The 27,182-nt window shown below is 32.9% G+C and overlaps 1 protein-coding gene and 1 pseudogene across 2 annotated transcripts; both read left to right on the plus strand.

Moving 5' to 3' along the window:
- The first annotated feature begins 3,451 nt into the window (after positions 1–3,451).
- On the plus strand, positions 3,452–12,412 carry LOC18595032 (chloride channel protein CLC-c-like; annotated as a pseudogene).
- A 464-nt stretch (positions 12,413–12,876) lies between these two features.
- On the plus strand, positions 12,877–26,372 carry LOC18595033 (dynamin-2A-like). Of its 2 annotated transcripts, XM_007022790.3 has the most exons (22): positions 12,882–13,253; positions 14,227–14,277; positions 14,357–14,477; positions 14,643–14,735; positions 16,465–16,526; positions 16,669–16,786; positions 16,903–17,245; positions 18,021–18,168; positions 18,380–18,481; positions 18,580–18,699; positions 19,123–19,206; positions 19,278–19,405; positions 19,574–19,658; positions 19,778–19,916; positions 21,255–21,331; positions 21,482–21,538; positions 23,275–23,422; positions 23,503–23,651; positions 24,553–24,666; positions 24,745–24,812; positions 25,290–25,462; positions 25,764–26,372. In XM_007022790.3, exons 1-22 carry the CDS (start codon positions 13,107–13,109, stop codon positions 25,997–25,999), a joined length of 2,763 nt encoding a protein of 920 aa, XP_007022852.2. In that variant the 5' UTR covers positions 12,882–13,106; the 3' UTR covers positions 26,000–26,372. The 2 variants fall into 2 exon arrangements, with proteins under 2 accessions (XP_017979108.1, XP_007022852.2); XM_018123619.2 differs by lacking the exon at positions 25,764–26,372 and having other exon boundaries at positions 12,877–13,253; positions 25,247–25,462.
- The last annotated feature ends 810 nt before the right edge of the window (positions 26,373–27,182 follow it).

The following is a 27,182-nucleotide window of genomic DNA, read 5'->3' on the forward strand; positions in this document are numbered from 1 at the left end:
TCATGTGAAGTTTTGATAGAATATTTTTAGATTACGGAGATGAATTCTTTAAATGAGGAATGTATGTACTATTTGCTTAAACGTTGGACAAGATTTGAAGTTTATGGAATTTTGAATTTAGGGACCAAATTCTATTAAGTGGGGGAGTATGTAATATCCCTCAAAATTATCCTACTTAATTAATTATATAAAAGAATTAATAATTACTAAGTTATAGTCTATATTAAATAAATAACTATAACATAAGTCCAACTTTTTATAATTATGGATATGACCTTTGGGTTTATAAAAAAAAAAAAAAAAAGAAGGGCTCTTAAAGCAAATAAAGTATTTTAGTTAATATTAGTTATATTATATCATATTATTTACTACGTTTAAGAGAAAAGTGTAGAGAGGAGGTTAACACAACTTTAATTATCACGTTTGAAAGAAAAATAGATAAAGGAAGTTAAAAAGACAGTTTTCTTTATCATGTTAAAGAAAAACAGTCAAAAAAAGAAGACCATTTGAGAGAAAATAATCTGAAAGAAGAAGAAGAAGGCAAAAAAAGAAAAAATCTATTAAAAAAAGTAGTGATTTAGTTACAATCAGTTTTTAACTTATGAAAATTATATTTTTGCATAGATCGAAATAAAAATCCCTAAGTTTAGTTTATGTTTCTTTTACTTTCGTTCAAATTCAATTCTATTTCAATGACTTTTCGGGGGCATGATAAGTACCAATGGAAAGGTCTAGAAAAGATTTTTTTTAATGGTCTTTATAACATATCGTTTGACTCTGTGGTTAGGAAGATATGAATTTTTAAAGTTGAATAGAAAGCTTTTTTTAATAGTTTTGATGACCTAACTTTGAGTCACTAGAACTCCACATTTCGAAAATGTTTTGAGTCATTTTTTTAGGGCTTTTGTAGTATGAAATGTTCTATTTAATTTGGTGTCAATATCTCGATTAGGGGCTTTTTGTGTTAAGAGAACTGAAGGTTCAAAGTTGGCTACTTGAATCTAAAAATTCAAAAATCTGGGTAAGTCTGTGATAATTTTACACTTTTGGTTTCTGTAACTTGGGAAATTTACAATTTTTTTCATCAAAACTAATTTTAATGTTATAGTGTGACATGAATACTTCAATTTTGTTTTAATTTTATGACTGCAAACAATTTAGGTTAAGAGTTATAAATGCTCGAAGTAAGTCAGATGGTCATAAAAATTTGAAATTTTAAAATTTATAAAAACTCATTTTTAATTATTTTAAAAAATTATTCTTGACATATATTCGACTTATTTTGATAAAAACTTCAAAAATTTAAACTATTTGAATTTTACTTAATTTTTTTATGAATAAATATTTATTTGAAAAATTATTTTTGAATTGACAGATTTTGAAAAATTTGTTAACAATATTCAAAAGTCAAGATTTAATTAGCATTTGATGGTTTCTATTAAATCTTATATTTGTTACTAATTTCAACTTATGAGTTTTTAAGTTTTGAATGTTTTATGTATTTATAAATTATTAAAGAAGATCAATTTTTATTTTTAATCAAAATTAGTGTTGATTAGCGAAAGAGATGCTATATCCTAAATGCCTTAAAATAACTAGTAAGGAGTCATGATTCATTTTGATAAGTTTGTAGTGTTGGTTACTAACTTTGTGAATTTTAAATTAATAGGTTTCAAGAGGATTCTGATTCTTTGTCTTTTGGTTTTGATTTAATGAATCAAATATGTTATTGATATTCCTTCGGTGTTCTTACACTCTTAAAATTAGTCTCAATGTGATTTTTGTACTTGTCTATGATATTTTGTCTAATGGTTTGTTAAATCAGGTGAGCATGCTAATATATGTAAGTAAATGTGATCTCTATACTAAATTTTGAAATATGATTTCAATTTTGTTCTAGAACATGATTTTTATCAATGTATGCATATATGACTATCTTTATGAATATTTACTTTGAAACAATTATGTTTTTTATATGCATGAGATATGTTTTGAGAAAGTGAATATATTATTTTGTAAAATTTAGGTAATCTAAAAATATTTGTTTTCATTTTGTCTCTTAGTATGGCTATGCTTTAACCCTACCAATAGGGGTTAAATGTTGGCCCTATCAACATATATTTTGTGATTAGAAATCAATCTCTTAACTAGACCACAAGTTACAGAATAATGGTATTTGTGATATCTGTTCAGTGCAATCAATAGTTTCTTCTGATATACTTTTGACACATGCCACTAGGATTAATTGTGGTTCTAATTCTGACTCGTGCCACTGGGGTTAATTGTGGTTCTGATTCTAAGCTATGCCACAAGGATTAAATGTGGTTGTAGCATGTTACAGAAGACCGATAAAATTTGAAATTAGTGTGAAATTATGTTTTGTTCTATTATCTGAAAGTTTCAAAATTTTGTTAGCTATGTTATCTGAAGTGAAATTATATTGACTTTTGCTATTTGAAAGTAAAATTTTGAAATACATGATTTTGAATGAGATTACCAAAATTCTGTTTTGATACTTATATGTGTATTAATAGTTTTGGCCTAAACGTTTTGAGCATACTTAATCCAGCTGATGAGATGTCAGTTACTTACTGAGTGGTTGTACTCGTTCTATTAATTCTCATCATTTTATAGATTTCAACATCTTTGCATGTTTGGGAGTTAGACTTGCTTGGCGAGAGCTTTGGTTAACAAGATTAACGTATGTCATTGGATAAATATAAATTTAATGTGAGTATTTAGTTTTTAGCTTTGTTAAGTAGATGTTAGCTAGATAAGAAATTTGTATCTTTTGAAGAATTATATTTTAATATTATATTTAGATATTTGAGGTTTTGTAAAGTGTAAATTTTAAAGAAAGTTTGAAAATAGCATATTTGTTTAGCATGATATTTGTTGCCTTACAAGCTTATAAGATTTATTTCATAAGTACTTGATGTCTGTTAGGTCCCAAAACTTTGGTTTGGGTCATGATAGATTGGCTTAAAGCTCTACGCAAAAAGAGAAAGCAATGCGGGAATCACATGAATCTAGTGATTTTTTTTCTCTTCTGCAACGGAGGACAACGCAACAAATAACAAATCTACTTTTGACCCAAAAATCTAGCAAATACGAGTATTAAATGTAAAGAGCTTAAGATTCAATTAATCAGAGGGAGGAAATAGAGAGAAATATGTGGTGATTGCTATGGGCATCGCAGAGTTGTTGGCTTCATTCTCCAAGTGGGAGACAGTTAGATAGGATTAATATATTTGTGTAGTAATTAATATCAACCAAAAACAACACTAAAAGTATTTCTATCTAGGTAGAACACTAGAAAAGAACAGAATTGAAGCCAAAAAAAATGGATAATACAAAAGAGTTCGAAAGGGTGGTATATGATCATGAATACTATGAGAGTAAACAAAGTGATGGGTCATCAAAATTCTCAGATGTTAAGGCGGTTGGGACAATGAAAGAGCCATTGCTTTTCAAAAACAAGATTAATAACACCTTTCAAATTGCCATTGTTGGTGCAAATGCCTGCCTCATTTAGAGCCTTGATTATGAGTAAGTCTAAATAAATGTTTTCTTGTGTTTTTCTTGCATCATTGTTATATCATTTTGGAATTATTAAAGCAAACCAATTATATTTGATTCAGTTTAGAAGCAAATTGCTGAAATGTAACGCATAAAATAAAGCTTCTAATTATAGGTTTTGTTTTCTTTTGAAAATTGTATTTTCCCATAATGCCTAGTCTAAAGTGACATTACAAAATGACTTCTGAATCTTGTTTTTGTTTAAAAAGTTACTCTAAGAAAGCCAAAGAGCCAAAGCAAAGCCTTGAATTAAATTTAATGACCCCATTAGTTGGTGTTTACCTTTTGTTCTACTGACAAAGCACCTAAACATGCATACAGGGACATCAAAATCGATTGACAACTAAAGGGAAATGAGTCGAAAAGCCACATCTCCCATTTATTGTTTCCTTTTTGAGAAAAAAAGCTTTATATATACTGGAATGATCTCTAACAACCATCAAACACTACTAACTCTCTAAAATTCCCATGCTGTATAGTCTTCATGGCATTCCAACACTGTATGTCATTCATTTGTTCTTTAAAGTTAGCATCACACTGCTTTAACTAGACCTTAATTTGGTTTATGCCTTCTTTTTTTCTCAAGGTCATAGAGAATGATCTTTTTAAGCAGGACTAGAGGTCTAGAGCTAAGGTTGAAATATTCGAGTATATTGTTCTTAAGTGGACTTTAGCATTCTTGATTGGGTTGGGAATAGGGCATGTTGGCTTTTTTAATAACCTTGCTGTTGATAACATAGCTGGTTTCAAACTTTTGCTAACCAACAATCTCATGCTGAAAGAGAAGTAAGTTTAACCGTTACTTTATAAAACTATCTTGCTTTCCTAGCCCTATCACATTATTTCCTACTTAATTTAATTGTCCTTATTATCCTGTTAAATTAGCATATGTTTAGCTCTTGTTTGGTTGCAACTTGACACAGATATAATTGTATGATTCTCCAACAATTTACAAGATAGTTTGGAATACTAGTTTAAAGTTCATTTTTTTTAATTTTGGATTTGAACTGTTTGTTTTTCATTGAAATTTCATAAATTCTTGGGGCTCCACTACATTTCTTATGTACCTAAAACATTTTCCATATGGTCCACCCGCATTCAATTGAGCTATATTGTTCAATTAAGGTGTTATATCAATAAGCACAAACATAATGTTAGTGTAAAGGTCATGATATAATGAATATACACCAGCCATAGTACTTTGTTTTGGAGGTAGTGCCTCCAACATTTGACAACATTTGACACAAAATGCTTTAGTTTATTAACTTGTATCTCTGTATTGGGATTTTGGTTTTCCAGATAGAGCTATACTCTTAGACTAATTAATGTTACCAAAAAAACATGTAAGATTGGCACTTGTAATTTAATTGTTCTTCACATAACTACTTAGCACGTGACCATGGCAATTATTGAATTGACAATGCTTATTTTTAGAAACAGCTTCCTATGGCATTATGAGACTTGTCAGAATTAGGAGTAATTATGAATCATTCTCATTCCAATGTAGATATTATCAGGTATTTGCCGCATATACTGATTGTCACATGGTTTTGGTTGTTGCTACTGTCGCCTTCTATGCTTATATTGCTCCTGCAACTGCAAGCTCTGGCATACCTAAAGTGAAAGCATACTTTCATGGTGTAGATGCTCCATCCATTTTGGTTCCAATTACATGCTTTGCAAAGGTGAGTCACACATTATTAAGTGATACTGTGTGTGTCCATCCACTAACAATTTGAAAACTTAAGTAATTAGTACTAAGTTACTACATCAATGAGCTGAAAATTTAAGGTAATCATTTGTAGCCCATTCTTTGAGGGGTGTAAAACTTTTCCAACTTATCTAGCAACTTTCTAGCCAATAAATGTAACAATGATTGTTTAAATAGTTTTATGATATTGATTCATACCTAGTAGATTTTGGTTCCATATTTGGAGTTGTGGCTAGATTTGTTGTTGGTAAGGAAGGACCTAAGGTACACATTGTTGCTTGCATAGCCTATTTACTTGGGCAGGGTGGTTCTCGTAAGTACCATTTGACTTGGAAATGGCTCAAATACTTCAAAAATGACCAAGATTGACGAGATTTAATCACATGTGGTGCTGCTGCTGGTGTAGCAGCTTTCTGTGCCTCAGTTGGTGGGGTACTCTTTGCATTGGAAGAAGCAGCATCATGTTAACTCTAACCTCTGTGCCATCCTTCTTAGTTAGCATAGTAATAAAATGAAAATATACAACTAGGTGCAACAACCACATGGCTTTTTATTTAATTATTTTTGTTAGTTTATTGTCATCTTCTCTCAATCATCTGACTTAGTATTAAAGTAAAAATAAAAGAAATACAATGGAGTGGAAGTTGAAAATATTGGAAAAACTTGATTACGATATATTAGATTGTTTTTAAAACCTCTAAGGTTGTTCGAAAGCCACACCAAACTTATCAAGGTAATATGATCATTCATAAAAATTGGGAGAAGTATTTTAACTTTCATATGCATCTCAAAAAGACTTTATGCTATATGTAGTTGAGATTTTACTATATTGATGTCAGTTCAGTGCTTTCATATGATCAAGGACTTTAAGGCTCTCTTCTGGTGTTTTACCTTGAAACAAATTCCTATTCTTTTATGAAATTACAAAGGTGGCGGAGTGCCTTACTTTAGTGGACATATTTTACAACAGCTATTGTAGCAATGGTGTTAAGAGGTTTCATAGATTTTTGCCACAGTGGAAAATGTGGCCTGTGTGGGCAAGGAGCATTGATCATGTTTGATGTCAATTCCACAAATCCCAATTACAGTGTCCTAGAACTAGTTGCAATTATATTCCTTTGGATTATAGGAGGAGTTCTTGGAAGCTTGTATAATTATTTTGTGGACAAGGTCCTCCGTACTTACAGCATTATCAACAAGTATGTTTAAGCTCTTTATAACAAAAATGTTAATTACTTGAATATGTTATAAGATACAAATATAAGACTATAATCATTTATAAAAAAATAATTTGCCTGTTATTAAAAAATGTCTTTAAAATTGTGAAGTCTGCTGATATTTTCTTGAAAGATTTGTGTTTAGAACATAAAAAGTACTTATAGTTTTACAATTGACATGCATGTTGCACAAATTCATTCTCAAGGTTTTGTTTTTTTTTTTTTAATGCTGAAAATTTCCACAGGGCCCAACTATCCTGTAAATATTTTATTAATAATTAAAAAAATTAAATATAGCAAGGAGGGGGATAAAAACCTGGCCTCTAGAATTACATGAGCAGAGAAAGAAAGAATTCATAAAACATGGATTACTTTCTTTGCAAGAATTTTTGAGGCAAAAGAAAAGTAATTTGCCTGTGTACAAGGATCTAAGATAAGTTTATAAAGATAAAAAGCAAAAAAAAAATAAATCGTAATTTTACATTTATTTGAATCTAACATAAGGTAAATTGAGAATACCCCATAACTTTCCTTGTGCTGCTGAAATAACTTGAAGGCCATGATGTTGATGTCCATGATTCGCTAACCAATCAGCCGCTTGATTTCCTTCCCTATATATATGAGATATCTTATAAGAGAAATAGGTTAAGCATTGGCGTATAGCTGCCAATAAATACCTGTTGTCATGTGAACCCCGATATCCCTCCTTTAACATTTGAATGACGATCATAGCATCCATCTCAATCCAAATTCTCAAAATATTATAATCTTGGCATAGGATAATCCTCTATATAATGCTAATAACTCTGTTTGTACAGAATTTTTAAGGCCTAAGTTTTCAGAAAATGCAAATACTAACGTACTTGTATAATCACGTAGTATCCCACCACCTGTAGCATTTTAAAAATTATTTATAGAGCTACCATTAATATTTAACTTAAATACATCTATCAATGATTTATGCCAATAGATTATTTTTGATTGAGGAGGTTTCTTTCTCTGGAAATTCAGTCCCTACATCTGAGCTATCTGAATATCTCCTCGCCATTGCCAACGTTGGAACTGCCCCCCATACAATAACTGATTTATAAGTTTGAAATTGCGCCATATCACTCAGCTATGATGCATACCCAAGTTCCTATGCTTAGCATCATTTCGTTCCACCCATAGGAACCAAAAAATAAATAAAGGCATTAGTGTACGTATGTGGCCCTGCTTCGTATAATCACCAGAGTATATCCATGCGCAAAAGATGTGAAAAACATTTTGCAGATTAGTAACATAGATTTGAAAGAATTTTGTAAAATACTTCCAAACCTGTTTAGCCACTAGGCTATCCCACATGACATGAATGAGAGTTTCCTCGGAATTATAGCATTGACATTTAGATGCAAATTAGAAACCTTTGTTTTTCAATCTCATCTCCATAGGAATCCAATCATGTAATAATAGCCATAAAAAGAAAGATGTTGTTAGTGGGATACTTTTGTGCCAAATAAAGTTGAATACAAGATTAACTGATTGTCATTGTCGAATTAAATCCTAGGCACTTTTAGTAGTGAAATGCCCGTGAGAAGTAAGAACCCAATAAACAGTGTTATCACGTGACGTGTCAATCGAAATTTGCAAAATATCCCGAATAACCTCCTCTGGCAACAGTAGTTTTAATTTATCCACATCCCACTTATCATTTTCAAAGAAATCGCAAATCTGTGACATAGATGAAGTAAAAGAAGGAAAGTGATTTACCAGAGGTTTGTCCCCCATCCAGCAGTCATGACAAAAGAATAATTTTCCTCTACCAATCCACCATCGCATGTTTTGTTCCATCACCATACAGCTCGCCACCATTCGTTTCCAAGTCTGAAAGTCATGTATTTGGTTTTACATATCGTGGAACCTGACCAACACAATATTTCTGTCTCATAAATTTTGTCCACAAGCTATTGCAGGATTGAAACCTCCACCATAGCTTCATTCCAAAAGCCTCAAAGACACCAGCTATGTTCCTAACATCTAAACCATCTTCTGAAGATGGGAAGGTAATTTTCTACCAAGACATCCAATGTATCCTCTTCCTATCTGCCGAATCTCCCCACAAGAAACTGTTAAACAGTCTTTCAATTTTCTCAATTACACAAATAGGAGGTTTAATGTCACGACCCGATACTCCCTTTGAGCTCGTGACATCCATCGCGATGTCTCAATAGACATTCATTACCCGAAATGTCAATCGAAACCTCACAAGACTCTTGAATCAGTTTTACTTCTCCCCTGTGAATAATAATTACTAAATATCATATTTTAAGGGATATAAACTATTTTTAAATCAAAACAAACAAAAAAAATAATTTTTGCCACACAAGGGTATTTTGGTCATTTTTACCCGAACATTTTGAAACCTGGTGACAATACAGTATACGATCGAAAATATATACATTTCTTATCTAAAAATAATTTTAGCAATCTAAATCATCCATTTGAAATGAAATTATGGCTAATCAAACTAAATAAAAATATTAAATAAAATATTTCATTTTTTATAAAATAATATTTATAGAACTCTGCGTAAATAATTTTTGTAGCGTAAAAGCAAAATATATTCATACAGACAGTGGCACACGCAGTCAGGTATACAAAATATTCTATAATGACATGTGGGCTCCCAAAATAAACAAATATGTACAAGAAGGTAGACCTTTGATTTCTAAGGATGTAAATCTTAAAGTAGATCCTCAACGAAATCAGCTATTTATAGACTATCTTGAGCCTGAAATGGGTAAAAAGAATGGGTGAGTTTATATAAACTCAGTGAGTAAACAAGCATCATCTAAAATATCTAAAGTCGAATAAATGAAGACAACTTAAAATAGTTCATCGTACTATGATTCATAACGTTTCAAACTCATTTCAACTAAATAAAATAATTTCATTTTACTCAAATAATCAACATGGCTTATGAATTTCTTAAAATTTTGGCTCGTGGCAAAACTCATTCTCAGGGATACCTTGGCCGGGGCATCCAACCGAGTCTGCCAAGGCTGTTAAAGAAAAGTTCATATACACATAAAACACATTTTTACGTTTAAAAGCATAGTCGTTCCTTAGCGTTGGCTGAGTTCACCCTCACGTGGTGGTTTAACGTGTAGTGAACTCTAAAACTTTTCCTTAGGAGATATCTTCCGCATCTCTCGTACCAAGATAAAATATAACCAGGTTTACCGTTCCCCTCTCTAATAGGCTGGTCCACGGAAACCCACCACTGCAGTGACTAATCAATATCCCACCAAATCAATAAAAGTTTCGACAGCATGACATGGCAATTATATCACTATCAAGCCTGTTAAGGCAAAACAAACAATTCATACAATTTCAACACAATTTCCAATTCAGCCATTCATGCCAATATCACTATAAGCTATTCAATTCAAACCATAAATTTACAACACAATCAAACAGTCTCCAATTACTCAATTTCTAAAATCATCATTCAATTTCAAAATGATTTATAAAACTCATTTCATTTAATCACATTTTACTTATAAAACATAAGGATTTACTATTTAAACTCATTTTTCTATAAAATCACAAAAACGAATAAAAACTACTTTAGATAATTAAAACGATAAAAAGGTTACTCATAATATCAAGAGTCGAAGTACTCCTAGTCTCGGTCTTCAGGTACAATCTCCTTACCCTTATCGGAAGTTTCACCACCTATACACAATACACGACAAATAATTCAATATATTGTGTCATATCATTATAAATCTATTTCAGGCTCTATATGAATGCATGAGGTTGTTTGGATAGTCACTTAAAGACGGTGTTACACGTTGGTTCAATTATGATCGGAATGGATCGGTTTTTGACCTAATTCGAACTCTCCACCTTTGATTTAACCAAAACATCCAAATTGACTCCAATTATATTCATCACACTTTCAATGTCCCAAAATACACCAAAGCGCCTCAATGAGCTTGACTTTCTTACTGTTATTCAACTTATTTACTAAAAGAACTATACTTTAAAATTACCATTTTCGATTTCCATCACCACCATTCATTAAATTCTAACTAAATAACACAAGATATCACAAGAATCATCATCACTAGGTTTCTTATGAAATTCGGCCATGATGGGTGCATAAACACTATGGTTTTTCATACTTGATTTTTTTATACCATAAATCATTAGTTCCTAACCAAATCACTTGAAATAAAAATCAAATCCACCATCAACAAACCATAAGGAAGATTCGGCTAATGAGGGAGATGGAAGAACATGAATTTTTCTTGTTTGCTTTTCATGCTACACATCACCAACCAACTAAAAACACTAGAATAACATATTTTTCAACTAAATTCATCATCAAATCTTCTCCCCCTAGGTTCGGCCAACAAGGGATCCATCATGAAATCATGAACTTCAACCATGGAAAATGAGAAAGAATGCTTAGGAAAGATAGATCTCAAGCTAAAATTGAAAAATCTTATCTTTTGTCACTTGATTCCTTGAAATTTCAAAAATTTCTCTTGAATTTTCTAACTAGGGTTTTGTTCTTTCTTTCTTTCCTCTTTTCCTTGGTGAGGCCGAACATATGGGAGTGAAATGGGAGAGTCATGCGCTGATTTTTAATGTAAATTATAAAGAAATGAATGTCACCATTCCATTGGTCTATGTTTAACACTTAACAACTAAGCTTTCTTTCACCACCACATAAAATATCTCAATTATCCATAATATAAGATGTTAATGGATGAAATCCTTAGGCATGACAAGTGTTGGGTGATGTAAAATTCCAATTTTGCCCTTTGGTGGCAAAATGATTATTTTGCCCCTACGTCATGAAAATTTCAATTTGACTCCAAATTAATCCTCGAACTCTGAATCACCATATTAAGTCATTCTGGGTTTTTAAAATTCTCAATTTCATTCTTAAAATCTCTATTTGGATTAGTTCGAGGCTTAATTCAATTTAGTTGTATCACTAGGTTTACTGCCGACTTTTAACGATTTTTTTCGGGGCTTTCCAAGTATGCAAACATATTATCAAGCACATAAATGACATGGCAAATATTTTATAGAGTTGGGCTTGACATTTAAGGACTTGAAGTAAATAAGCGGGCAAGGAAGACAAAACACTTCTCACTAAAGTAATTCTACCGCCTTGGGACAACGTCTTATTTTCCCACCCTATGATGCGCTTCCTTATCTTTGCTACAAGATCATCAAACAACAATACCTTTTTAGGGCTTTTATACAGAGAAGCCCCCAAGTAAGTGATAGGAAGACAACAATGTTTAAATCCTATAGTTTGATATATGATTTGGTGTCTAGAATTTGCCAAGTTTCGATGAGTAATGAAACAACTCTTGTGGTGGTTAACACGCTGTCCAGATACAACTTCATATTCCTGCAAAAATGATAATATTTTCTGCAAAGATGACTTAGCTCCATTAGAGAAAATAATCACGTCATCGACAAATGTTAGATGACTCACTACCATTGAGCACTTGGACAAATAATGAATAGAGAGATATTGAGCATAAAGAGCATTTTCTTTTTAAATAAGAACAAGAAGTTGTTCCTACCTTGACTAGTTGATCTTTCATTTTGTAGTTGAGAAAAAATTCTAGAATCTGGATTTCAATTGATTCCTATTACAATACGTGTGATCAAACTTGGACAATTTGATGCATTAGTTGACTTAGTCATTAAGAATTGTAATGCTTCAATAGTTTATTTATACATGACATTGGTTTTGTTACCATAAAAGTTCTCTCCCTGTTGAAAAGGTCTGAATGACTCAGCAGAAGCAAACACAGTTGAAAAATCAAGTCCATATACAAGAAAAGAAAAAGGAAAAGGGTTTAAACTTGTGTACATTGTAAACACAAGTTGAAGGGTACTACTTACGTGCCACAGTCGACAGAAGAGGCAATGGTCGCACCTACAACAAGTCCTTAATTAATTAATGGAGTATATAACTATTGAAAACAATTTTTTCCATGGACCCAAGAGAGAGAAGATGAATGAACCTAATTGTAAATAAAACTAAGTGAAAAGACAATGCTTAAGAGTATAAGCCCACAAAGGCTAATAAGAAAACAAAAAGGTGAGAAGGATTAGAAACTATAATAATAATAATACAAATAGTTCATGTGTCCCATTTTAACATTAAAAAAATCAAATTTGATTATTAGATATTTAAAAAAAAAAATTTTGAATCCCCCTTCTTTTTTTTTGGTCCGTCAGACAAGTGGCAGGTGACTTCCCCCACATTGAGAGAGAAGAAAATTGGATTTTAAAAAAAAAAAGTTGAATTTAAACTGTCCCCATTGCTTATTGGTCGCTTTTGGGTTATTTAACCATGACCAGAAACCAAACCGTCATTTTCATTTCTCATTTCTCAACTATTTCGCTGAGAGAAATCGAAATTTGAACAGACGAAACAAAAATATTCAAAATTTTTGAATCCCCTTCTTCAATAACGCAAAAAATCAGATCCAAATCTAGGGTTTTTCCTTTCTCGTTTTCTCTCTGTCTCTCTCAAAGCTTCGATCTCTAATTATTTTTGTTTTTGGAATCGAAGAGAAATGGAGGCAATCGAAGAATTGGCAGAGCTTTCCGAATCGATGAGGCAAGCGGCTGCTATCCTTGCCGATGAAGATGTCGATGAGACCTCATCATCCTCCTCCAAACGCTCCTCCACTTTCCTGAACGTCGTCGCTCTCGGCAATGTCGTATGTTCCTCCATCCGATCATATTTCTTTTACACCTTTTTGATGTTCCCTAATGGATCTGCTAGATTTCCTATTTCTTTTCGGTGATAAAGATTGGAAATCTTTGGATGCCAGCTGAAAGAAATGTAACCGGACTAAATATAATTCTTTATGGAAAACTGTCATATTTAGTTGAATTTTATTGATTGATGTAGGACGCTATACTTTTTCATTGGATTGCTAAAGTTGATATTGTTGAGAAAAGCTAGATTTACTAGAAAAATGAGAGAGCAACACGCTGGCTAACATTATATTTGTTTTTTTTAAGGTTTCTTTTGATTCTTTTCTCTTCAAAGCTGAGGGAGTTTTTTAATTGCTAATTTCTCTTCGATTAATTCGAATGCTAATTTAATGATGCTCTAGGATATTCAATCTATAACAGTTATTAGATCCTTGAGGCATGTTGATTTAAACATGAAACATATTTTCCTGTTCACTTTTAGGATTACATCAATTTACCTGCTGCATTTCCAATTTTTTAAAGTTGTTAATGGTTTTTCTATGGAGAGAAAAAAGAAAAAGAAAAGAAGAGAGGAATAAACATTCACCTTTTCCTGAAAAGGCTGGGCATGAAAAGGCCTGTATTTGCTACGCATTCTGTGCCTTATTTGTATTACTATACCCAAAACTGTTTTCACTGTGATTCATTTGTATCTCCAAGCATCTCTTTATGGTGGTGAAGTAGTCTGCATCTTTGTTTTCATCTTTTGGTTGAGATTTCAGTACCTATTTCTTGTCTCCCTCTAAGAGCAGGGAAAACTTAAACATTATTCAAATCATAGGAGGTAGCTCATTGAATAAAAGTTCCTAAAAAGTGAAGAAACAGCTAATTTGTGTTGTAATCAACCTGTTTCTGTCCTACCATGAGGTGTTGAAATATTTTGTCTCATTCTTATATAAATTTTAATTTTCCTTTTCTGAATGTACCAAATAGGGGGCTGGTAAATCTGCAGTCTTGAACAGTCTAATTGGGCATCCTGTTCTGGTACGTTGCATTTGTTTTGAGCTTTTGAGGATATTTATTTTTATCGGAGGACTTCCTTTATATTAGTATTTAATGACAGCCAACTGGTGAAAATGGTGCCACTAGAGCTCCTATCAGCATTGATTTGGCTAGAGATGGTTCTTTAAGCTCTAAATCAATCATCTTGCAAATTGACAATAAATCTCAACAAGTTTCTGCAAGTAAGGCTTCCTTTTTTTAGTTTGTTGCTTCTATTTCATTTGTGGCTTAGTGTTGCTTGTTTGCACCTGGCAAATATACCATTGTTATTATATACTCTGCATATCGGTCTTTTGATGTTGTGATCTCTCTTTCTGCCCTTCATCTTTCAAATTGGTGCATTGTAGGTGCTCTTCGGCATTCTCTACAGGATAGATTAAGCAAAGGTTCTTCAGGCAGGAGTCGTGATGAAATATATCTGAAGCTTCGTACTAGTACAGGTTAGTGTTGATGTTTATTGAATTGTATCATTGATTTGTAGTCGTTTTAGTGAATGTATAAGTAGAAGAATTTCTATAAGAGGTTGATGTCTCCATGAAGTTTTGCTTGTTATATGATAGTTTTAAGTTGTTTTTCTTTTTAAATGATCAATTTAATGAGTATTGTGCTTTTTACATCCAGGGGTGCTTTTAAGAACTAAGTTTGTACATGTGGGTGGCTGGATTGTTTGCAATTATTACCTATGAACTTTAACCAGAGACCTAGCTAACTTTAATAATTTATACTAGCTGATTACCTGTGTCTGGCCATGGGGTTAAATTTTATTGAATAGATTTAAAAGATTATTGTTATTATACTTTTTTTGCATGCACCAACATATGTTCATTTTTTGTTATTTTTAAAAATATAAATTGAGAAATTCTTATATTTGATGATATCTGTACAAATTATTTTAAATTATAAATTTTTTGAATAATCTTAAATCATTACTTTTTTTAGAAGTTTTTGTTTGAAAATATTTAGGAAAAGCGGTAAAACAATTAAAGAATGGCGGAAACAAAGGAAAATAACAAAGAAAAAGGTCCAAATTTTAAAAAAAAAAATCCGTGAAAATCTCAAAGCATATATTAGTTTTTCTAATTTTAAAAGATACAAATTTGTTCATCAAACTTTACTATTTGATATTTCTTTAAAAGTTTTTCAAAATTAGAAATTTTTAAGAAAAATTATCTAAAAGGAATGAAACATGAGAAAACAAATAAGAATAATAGAAGGAATTTAGATTCCCATTTTACTTTTTTTCCCCTTTTAAGTATATTATTTTTCCTTATTCGTATTCCTCATTTCTTTTTCCAAATGAGCTGAAAATGGTTTTGACCAATTTAAAATAAAAGATAAATTCATTGACTAAATCTGTATGCTTAATAATGTTTTTTCTTAAGTCATTCTGAATAATGTTATTTTTATTTGAAGATATTTCAAAATATAACAAATGAAAAAGAAAGAATAGAGGAGAATAAGAAAATTAGAATATTTTCCCAAAACCAAAACCGTTTTTTAATTTTGTTTTGTTGTCCTTTTTTATCACCTTTTTCTGTTCTCTTTTCCCCTTAGTTTTCCTTTTGATGTAAAAGACCAAAATACCCTTAGAATCAATATATTATATAGATGATGGCGTGTAAGTTTCTTCGTTTCCTTACTCTTCTTTTAAATAGTAGTGGCATACCAGATCTAAGTCTTTGTTTGGGTTGCGGAATTATATTATCCATGAAAATCAGTCCTTAAAAAGAAAATATTTCTACTTTTTGGAGAAAACAATTGTAAATATATTCCATGAAAGTCAGTCCTTAAAAAGAAAATATTTCTATTGTTTGGAGAAATCAATGGTAAATTTTTCCTTTGGTTGGTGACCTATAGAATATTTGCATTATTGAGGCATAGATGAAAGCTCTATTAGCTAATCTAATCGAATTTGATTAATCTATTCAAATCTATTTCCAGAATGATACCAAATAGGAAGTTAACATTCATCAAACGCAAATTATCATAAAGTCTTTGTAAGAAAACATGGCCATTCAGAGGTCTATACTTCCCTTTCCCCAATGTCTCTGTTTCTCTCACGTGTGCATGTGCTAAGATATATTCTTGTATGTATGTGCACGTGCAATATAAAACTTACCTTACATTAATAAATTTCTTAACAGTTTTTCCCCTTGTTTCGTATCTCAGCCCCACCATTAAAATTGATTGATTTACCTGGACTGGAGCAAAGAATTGTGGACGACTCATTGGTGAGTGGCTGAATGTTTTCAATTTTTAACAGCTGGACCCTCTGACACATTCTTTGTTTCTTAATTCTTTATTTAGATTGCCAGTTTTTGAGATGTTTTGATTGGCTAGTTATCTGACTATTTCTCTTACTTCATTCCTCAGCTCAGAGAGTATGTTGAACATAATGATGCTATTTTGCTTGTTATCGTGCCTGCTGCTCAGGCGCCAGAAATTTCATCCTCCCGAGCACTTAGGATTGCGAAGGAATATGATTCAGAAGGTGGGAATTCCATAGTTCTTGCATATTTAAATGATATTTTTCCAGGCTGAAAGTGAGAAAATTTTTCTTTCCACTGTATTTTTAAAATTGTTTTGCCAATTTTTAATTGATTGTAGGGACCAGAACTGTTGGCATCATTAGTAAAATTGATCAAGCTGCTTCAGACTCAAAAGCCCTTGCAGCAGTTCAGGCTCTTTTGTCAAATCAGGGACCACCTAAAACTTCTGATATTCCATGGGTTGCTTTAATCGGTCAGTCTGTTTCTATAGCTTCAGCTCAATCTGGAAGTGCTTCATCTGATAATTCTTTAGAAACGGCTTGGCGAGCGGAGAATGAAAGTCTCAAATCAATTTTGACCGGAGCCCCTCAAAGCAAACTCGGGAGAGTAGCTTTGGTAGACACCCTTGCTGGCCAGATACGTAACCGTATGAAACTCAGGCTTCCAAATCTCCTTTCAGGGTACTTGCTTTGCCCAATTCCTTCTGCCCTTTGGTTTCTGTTTATGTCATTATTCAAGTCTACGAAATTGCTGCATTCTTTTTTTTTTTGGTGGTACTGTATTTTCCTTTCTAATACTGCTCTATTACTGCCTAGAAAGTGGGAAATATTGTGTTCCTAGATCCTATTTTGGTGCAGAATTCTTTTGTTTTAGCTCCCAAGGTTTAAGGAAAGAATTACCACAAGGCCCCTTAAATAGATTCTTTCAGAATCTATGTAAATTTATATTGCTAGTAAATCACATATTATCTTTAAAAGCTCATGCTTGTATTAAGGTATCTGTACTACCTAATGAGCTTAGTATGATTCTCAATCAAAAATTGTTATGAGGTTGACCATTTGCAAAATAATTAGGTTACTAATAGATGTCTTCACAATGGTAGAGGTGGCCTAGTTGGCAAGTAAGTATTAAGGTTAAGGTTCTTTTCTATGATTAGATACCCAAATATATGTGAGGTTGATAGCATCGCACAAGATCACCAACATTTGGAGTCTTATTGGAATCATCTTCAATTTGCATCCATATACACCATCATCATCATCATCATCATTATGATTAATATTAGTATTATTCGTTTGTTGTATAATTGGTGGAATTTGCTTCATTTTTTTTAAGACAGTTGTTACAGAAGAGTTGAAACTAAACTTGGTTTTACATTTATTATTATTTTAAAGCTGTCAATGTCTTAATTCCTTTTTTAGGTTTCTAATTATTCCCTTCTTCACCACATGCCAGGCTTCAGGGGAAGTCTCAAATAGTCCAGGATGAATTATTGAGGCTTGGTGAACAAATGGTTAGTACTGCTGAAGGCACAAGAGCTATTGCGTTGGAGCTGTGCCGTGAATTTGAGGACAAATTTCTGCAACACATAACGGGTGGTGAAGTGAGTTGCTTCTTGTAGAAGTGAAATGCTCATCTTTATTGTTAAGTACTGATAGAGAGGGCTAAAGAACTATCTGCATGCTTATGATAAATGTCCAAACAATATTTAAAAATGGCTATTTTTGACAAATCTTTGTAGTGTTTTTTGGTCTGAGTCTGATTTAATAAATTCTCTTATATTGCTTGAATTATTTTTGCCCCCAATTTTGCAGGGAAATGGTTGGAAAATTGTTGCTAGTTTTGAGGGAAGTTTCCCTAACAGGATTAAGCAGCTCCCTTTGGACAGACATTTTGACATAAACAATGTCAAGAGGGTAGGTTCTACAGTCAAATTTCATTAAACTTTTGTGCCTTCTTAAGTTGCTAGTTATTGGTCGGTTTCTTTACCTTCACAATGGCACTTTTCTCTCAGATTGTCTTAGAAGCTGATGGTTATCAACCCTATCTGATATCTCCAGAGAAGGGTTTAAGATCTTTGATAAAAGGTGTCTTAGAGCTAGCAAAAGAACCTTCACGTTTATGTGTTGATGAGGTACCTCTTTGTTGTGCTCTGGACCTATACTTTCTTGTAAAGGTTAATTCTTCATGATTGTTTTCCCTTTTGTTGCATATTTGTAAGTATACTTTCTACTAATGCAAGCATTAAGCCTTTTATTTCTGCTGTATCTGTTTTCTAAGTTTTATATAAGTATGTTTGCACAAGTTTCTGCTGTTAACATTGTAGGTGAGGAAACAAGGTTATGGTTGGAATAGATAACAACGTATATTAAGCATTTTCACTATAACAATTAAATCGATATTCTGGCACTTTTTCCCGTGTGAAAAAGGTTCCTGAACATTTATAGCTCTGTTTCCATGCAATTAATTAATCATATGATATTCATCTCAATGAGATTTTTTCTTTGTTTTTTATTCCAACTTTGAAGCCAATGTTTTTGGGTGCCTGTCAAATTAGGTTCACCGTGTATTGTTGGATATAGTTTCTGCTGCTGCAAATGCTACACCTGGTCTTGGAAGATATGCTCCTTTTAAGAGAGAGGTATATACTTTACAAACTTTAAAAGTTTAGACTATTGCATGTGGAATTTATTACTTAAAAAATTTATGCAGGTTGTGGCAATTGCAAGTGCTGCACTTGATGGTTTTAAAAATGAAGCCAAAAAGATGGTTGTTGCACTAGTGGATATGGAACGTGCGTTTGTTCCCCCTCAACATTTCATTCGTCTGGTGCAAAGGCGGTAAGCTAAGAGATATACTTATATGAAATATTTTTTTGGTCGTTCTAATGATTTATTTATTTGTTGCAACTTTTCTGTTCCCCTTTCGATAATTTAAGCAATATATACTTTTATTTTTGTTTTTGTTTTTGTTTTCTATCAATTCTCTGACCCATTAGTTTTCATTAGAATGGAGAGACAGCGTCGAGAAGAAGAGCTGAAGAATCGGTCCTCCAAGAAGGCACTTGATGCAGAGCAGTCAATTCTTAATCGGGTATGGAGTTATTTACTTTCTTTATGCTAAGTTGGCTTTAGTAGATATTTTAATATTAAGCTTGTCGGTGACTACATTTGTCCAACAGACTATTTGTTTTCTTCATTTCTGTTTTTTAGGCAACTAGTCCTCAAACAGGTGGACAACAATCTGAAGGAAGCTTAAAAACGTTGAAAGATAAATCAAGTAAGCAAGAAAAAGATGTACAAGAGGGATCAGCGCTGAAGACTGCTGGACCTGGTGGTGAGATAACAGCAGGTTAGTAATCCAACTGAGGATTTGGAATACATAACTATGAAATTTATGTTTTCATCTACCATCCGGAATCATAGCCTCGAACGTCTTCTCTTTCCTGTGGTGCCATTGCGAAATGGCAAAGGATTTGTGCCTGTGGGAATTATCAAATTTTCATAAGTAGTCTGTGAAATAATGAACATGATGCTGACATGCTGTCTCTCAGGAGCAGAGCCACAATATGTGTAAGCAAGGGCAATTTACTCTCCTGAATTCCAAAAACAAGCAGGTTTTAGTTTGAATCTATAGCACACTATGTAGATGTTGTAAAAGTGCTCTTGCTAACAGCAGGCAGGGATCATTTTGAAATCCTAGAAACATATTAAAGGTCAAGACTTTAAAAACTGGGTATAAAGCTTTGCATTCATTTTTTTTAGGAAATTTACTGGTTTTTAAACTCTCAATAATATGTTAATAATCCCAGTTATATAATGTTCTAACTTCACATCTCTCTTTCTCTCTTTCTCTCATATATATATAGATAGATAGATGTAAGTGCAAAAGCTTACAATAAACACATATGTGTTCACCTCTTAGTTTCCCTTCTTAGAATCTTGTAGTAAGGCTGGCTGGCTGGAATATTGAAATGGTGATAAAAGAAATCCCACATCTCTCAAAATTAGGGGTATCTTAGGCATATAAATAAAACAACGGCCTTTCTACAATTGCCATTTGGTTTTAGGTTCGATGCCCATCCTAAAAATTTAACATGGAATCAGAGGAGGTGTTGTCCCCATTCGTTAGTCCCTTCGTAGGTCCCCCGTCAATTGATTCATGCCATGTGATAGGTCTGTGGTCCCATACTTGAGGGGGAGTATTGAAGTGCTGATAAAAAATATCCCACACTGTTTAGTGGTTTTCTGGACATATAAATATAACAAGGGCCTCTCCACCTATTGCCAATTGGTTTTAGGTTGGATGTGCATCTGAAAATTTTTAACTCTATATAGAGTGCAAAATCTTGTAATAAACATGTATGCATTCATCTCTTAGTTCCTTTCTCAGAATCTTGTAGTAAGTCTAAGGTTTAGCTGGTAAGAAATGTCGAAAAAGTGAGGTTGTAGGGATTTAGGAGGGATAGGAATGGTAGAATGGAAGTTTGGCAGGTATTTATTGCAAAGTTCTTCATACACAGATACACCTTTATATTAATTATTTGCAATTTTAAACAAAACAATTTTCTTTTCATTTATTGAGCTTATTCTGGATATGATCCTAAATAGAGCCCAATAGCACAATACGATCCATGTAGCTGACTGCTTGTGGGAAAACCCTTAGCATCAATTCTGTTTGTATCTGCAGGATTCTTGCTGAAGAAAAGTGGCAAAACAAATGGGTGGAGTAGGCGATGGTTTGTTTTGAATGAGAAAACTGGCAAGGTTAGTGTGTTGTATTTTCAAAAACCAAAAGTTAGTGTGTTGTGCTGCTATTATCCATCTGTGTGTGTGTGTGTGTCTGTGTATAGCTGATGATGCCTGTTATTTTCTCTCTGTTCAAGTAATGATGTTAAACAGTAATCTTTGCTACAGTTTGGTTATACAAAAAAACAGGAGGAAAGGCATTTTCGTGGTGTCATCACATTGGAGGTATGAAGTGAATGTTCATCTCTCGGATATCTTGCTTTGGAAGTGACTATAGTTGGATTATAACGCTAATAGACACATGCATGTCTTCTGATTGTTCAATATTATTCATTATCTCTTAGTGATTATAGAAGTTGATTAATTTTTGTTCACTTTTTAATGGTGCAATGTGTACAAGTGGCATTCTAACCTCTCTCTCACTCTCTCTTTGCAAGTTGCTTTGTATGAGGGTATTGGTACTACTTGAAGATTAACACTCTCCATATGTCAAGACTAACTTTGTTGTCTTTTAGGGTGTTAGTTGCATTAGCTCGAAGGTGCTTGTTTCGAGATATTGGTTATTATGGAAATGTTTTCATCACTTTTAGATTGCCTTGTACATGGGTAGCACCGCCATTGTTTCTTTTGGTGCTTTTGTTCTTCACTTGTTAAGAAAAAGGGAAATAAAAGATTCTTTCTTGATCTCTGCCGAAGGACAGATTTGGGGGAATTTTCCTGCATATGGTGAATGGAAGTGAAGGAATTAGGATTAGGATTAGGGTTTAGAGCCTGTTTGGCCCAGTGGAAACTTCTATATGAACTGTTGCTCGAGTAAGGCTGTTCTAAAAGTGTTGCAAACATAAGCTAAATTAGCAGTTATCGAATTAATGCAGAAATGTTGTAAATGTAAAAAATAATTTATTAATTATAATTTATTTTTCATAATTAAAAAAAATTAAAAGATTCAGCTTTATTAAAATCATAAGTTCTAGAAAGACACAAATAAATAAAATAAAATAAGTTTGTATTAGTTATAAGTAACAAAATAAATTAAATTAAGGGATAAAATTGAACCAAATAAAGATGAATGTGGAAAAATATAATTCTCTCTATCATTTTATAAATTATTGAAGGGTAAAGTGAGAATTTAGAAAGGTCTTATTAAATATTTTTATTGGTGAGAATTTCATATTTTAGATTACACTACATCTCTATCTGTTATGTTTCTGACATTAATGAGCACCCATTTTGTAATCTGGCCTTTATATTTTCATATAAATTTTCATGTTTGACTTACTTTGTTTTATATTTGTAGAATGCAAACGAATTATTTTCTAGGTTTTGTTGTTAATTTAATTATGAGGAAGAAACAATATGTAAATATTGGTTAACATTCAATGTGGCAGTGTATTTGGAAGATATGAGGGGATGATTTTAAAACCCACTCTTGTTTAGGTATTTTGATGAATGAAAAATTAACAAATCTATAGATTTTATTGTAATTGTGAAATTTCTGTTTTCAAAGGCTTTATTGTTCTCATTTATCCTAACTCTGAACTCCAGAGTCCTCCTTTGAAACTTAAATTTCCAAATGCTATCTTAATACTTCAAATGGATAAAGAAATTAATTCCTGTCCTTTTCCCTCTAAACTACCCTAAATATTCTTAATACATAATTATTTAGCTAAATTAAAATTATTAGACAGGAAATCAGTTTTCTCTTCAAAAATAAAAGACTAGTGTGTGTGTGTGTGTGTGTGTGTGAGAGAGAGAGAGAGAGAGAGAGAGAGAGAAAGAATTTTGGGCTTGACTAGGAATAAAAATCCTAGAATTGCTGATTGGGACTAGAGAATTAGTAAGCTGTTATATGTTAGATTGCTTTGCTTTATAGATGTGATCTCAATAAGATTGCTCATATTTTAAATCGATTGGTCTGTCCTCTATGTCAGTCACTGCTTTTCTAATCATTTAATCATCAGGAATGCAACATTGAGGAAGTTGCTGATGATGAAAGTGGCTCATCCAAAAGTTCCAAGGATAAGAAGGCAAATGGACCTGATTCTGGGAAAGGACCCAGTCTTGTTTTCAAGATAACTAGCAGGGTTCCATATAAGACAGTTTTGAAAGGTTTACTAGTTTCCTTAAATTGATTTTGTTGTTCTTATACTAAGTTGCATGCCATTATATGCTTCAATTTTATTTTGCAGCTCACAGTGCTGTGTTGTTAAAGGCTGAGAGCACTGCAGATAAGGTTGAGTGGTTAGAAAGGTTAAGAAATGTTGTTGAATCTAAAGGAGGGCAAGTGAAGGGTGAATCAGCCCCTCCCATGAGGCAAAGTCTATCTGATGGTTCACTTGTGAGTTATTGGTTAATTCCGATTGGCTTCTCTTATCTTATACTCGTGTTCTGATGATGTTTTAGGTTCTTGGAGTTCTGTAGTTCATTATTTTGTTAGGATTTAGGGGTATTTTGGTTTAGATTGTTTTAACTAATTTGATCATTCAATTTGATTTGGTAAAATTTTAGCTATGAATCAATGTGTGGTTGACCAGCATAAGAATGGCCTTTTCTTTTTGTTGGGAAAATAGTATCAGTCAAAAGGTTTTTTGGTAAAAAGTAAAAAACTGTGGTTTAAATAAAACAATTCATAAAAAAGAAATCACCTGGAATGTTTTTATTTGTATTTTTATTTGTTTATAACAGAGTGGAAAGTTAATATTTTTCCTATGATTACTCTTAAATATAAACAATTACTTTTCAACTTGTTTGCTTTTTAATCAGTTGGGAAATTTTCAAAGGTTCTCCCCCCTCCCCCCACCCTCTTGGTAAGCAAAGAACTATTGAAAAAAAGTAGCGTTTGGTATGAGGAAAGTGAGAGCACATTCCTTGCAGTGTGTCTAATTAAATTACGTTACAGTGTTTGTATATTGCATTTTAATAAATAAGGGTAATTCTGAAAATTGACATTACATTTTCAGCAAAGTATTAACGCTACAATGTCATCTTTCATGCATTTTAATCGTTACTTTGCTTATATATTAAACACGGTAATGTTATCTTTCTTGCAATCACATTACCTGTAATCATATTGCATTGTAAGGTACCAAACGCCACCAAAGAGTTGTTGGGGAGGTGGCCAATGTATAGCTTAATTGGCCTGCTTTAATTCTGAAAAAAGAAAGTTGGAATCTGGTTTGTCTATCAAAATTTTGATTATCAAACATCTATTATTACCAATATGCATATTGCCCTTGCAGGATACAATGGCAAGAAGACCTGCTGATCCAGAAGAAGAGCTTCGGTGGATGTCCCAAGAAGTACGTGGTTATGTGGAAGCTGTTCTTAACAGCCTTGCTGCTAATGTTCCAAAGGTCAGTTTATTCTCTTGAATGACCTTTTGTGTTTGTGCTGATGTATAGTTTCTAATCATCATTGTTTTAACTTAGCAGGCTGTTGTTCTTTGCCAAGTAGAGAAAGCGAAAGAAGACATGCTCATTCAATTATATAGCTCTGTTAGGTCAGTGCTATTTATGTTTCCTAGCCTGTGTAAAAGTGCTTGTTTTTGCTTCTTCCTTCTGTCTTCTTTTTGCTTTGTCAAATTGATTCTAGAAGTTTGCTGGAAGCAGCTTGCTCGATTGTCATGGATGCTCATTGATTCTGGCTATCTTTTTTCTTTGAGGCATAGTTTTATCCATAGTAAGATTCATTCTGCTGGATATTCGTTTTGAAGATAGAGCCAATCTTAGGAGGCTCATACTGTCATAATAAATGGGTAATGAGGGTTGCCGAATGTTTGATATATTCCTACCACTTTTGTTTAATGTTGGAAGAACACAGTTTGCGGTTAGGTCAAAGACATGCAGCTTTTATACATGCTATTAATATCCATGCTTTGTTGCTGAAAACTATTACCTTTTTTGGATATACTTTTATGTTTTGATGTTATTTCAGTTCTTACTGGGGAATGACATTACTCTCATGCTTTGATGGTTAGTGCCATAAGCAATGCCAGGATTGAGGAATTACTCCAGGAAGACCAAAATGCAAAGCGCAGGAGGGAACGTTACCAGAAACAATCGTCTCTTCTTTCAAAACTTACGAGGCTACTTAGCATTCATGACAATCGAGCAGCTGCCGCCTCCAGCTGGTCTAATGGTAGTGTAGCAGGTAGCATTTTCTTGTGATTCTCGTTGTGCAAAGAAATGTCATGCTTATTTGCAAAGATGGTTGCCATCCATGCGCATGTACAATGTTTCTGTAGAAATGTTAATCATACAATGTGCTTTGTGCAAACCTTTTCTTTCATTTATTTGGTCAAATTGGTGCAAAACCTTCCAATGATCCAGAATTGAATGCATTCCATTTACATTTAACTGTAGGATGCTTGTTTTGTCTTGTAGTGATTTTATTTTATAGGTCTCTCCACCTGAACAACTGTGGTTTTTTCTCTCCTTTTGTTGAGATACAGAAAACAGCCCACGAGCAAGTGGACCCTCATCAGGTGAAGACTGGAGGTCTGCATTTGATGCTGCTGCAAATGGACCTGTTGAATCATCTAGATATGGGGCCAACGGTCATAGCAGACGGTATAGTGACCCAGCACAGAATGGTGATGTAGGTTCAGGGTCAAGCTCTGGCAGCCGGCGGACACCAACTCGGTTGCCACCAGCACCACCACAGTCTGCTTCATCTTACAGATACTAGATAAGGACTTAAATCACTTATATTTCATTCATGCAAATTCATCTTGGGTGGGCATTTGATCTTGTCATGGAGCATATTTCTCAAGCTCAGATTATATCATGTAGCGTTTGTAGATTTAGAATAGGTGTGTAGATATATGTGGCGTTACATCTATGTGATTTTGAGATGTATTTTTGTCAATTATAATCTTTTTTTCTTTGGGAGGGGTTGTATCGGTAGGAGGGTCATCTATTTCAATTCTTTAAGATACTACAAATGTATTTGTTTGTATTGAATCTAAATGAGCAAAACTTTTCGTTGTCCGGTTGCTTTAAGGAAAAAGCATTTAACCTTTGGAAGTAAATTACCCAACTTATGCTCTTTTCCATAGCAACTTATATTTGTTATTTAGTTTCAAATGTCCCCGAATATTTCTTATTTCTTCTGTGTTTTTTATTCGTCTGCTCTTGATCCTAAATTCTCACACCAAAAGCTTCTTCAATAGCTTTTGTTGAGACAAATTTAGTGGAGTCATGGGTGTAGAATTAAGCCCAGGTTGGCCGTCTCTGCCGAGTATAGCTAGTTAGCATTGGCCGAAAGCGGCACAATGGGGGGCACTGATGATTGGTACTCAGAATCAGCCAGTACTATCTCGGAAGAGATGTGAACTAGGCATACTGCTCTAAAGGACGTACGAATCTTGCACTCTTCCACCTTGAAGCTTCGGTTTTTGCAGAGTTTCCATGTGCAGGTATCAAAGTTTGAAAGCATGAAAATCCTTGATCGAAATTTTGAAAGCAATAATGACTTTCTCTCGTTTAGTGTAGCACAATATTTTTATTTTCTTTCTAAGTATCCAACACATATTGAGTGAAATTAACGATATGATTTTTTAAAAATAAACAGTACTTATTCGAAGGAAAAAAATATTATAAGAAAAAAGTTAAAACTTATAAAAGACCTAAGTAAAGTTTACATTTTACATTCTAAATAACAAATCTTGATTTGATTTGAATTAAAATGTTAATAATATTTATTATTACATAAAAATAAAAAATTTAAAATTTTAATAATAAATAAAATTTAAATGTTATCTTATAAGCCTAAAGTTATGTATGGATTTGATTTTTACTCTGAATATTTTTATTTATTGGTATTGGCCGCTTTTGGACCGACCCAAGCTTCAAACCGCAATCGAACCGAA

The sequence above is a fragment of the Theobroma cacao genome, chromosome 6 (assembly GCF_053813885.1).
Source record: "Theobroma cacao isolate CCN51 chromosome 6, ASM5381388v1, whole genome shotgun sequence".
In the NCBI taxonomy this organism is placed as follows: Eukaryota; Viridiplantae; Streptophyta; class Magnoliopsida; order Malvales; family Malvaceae; genus Theobroma; species Theobroma cacao.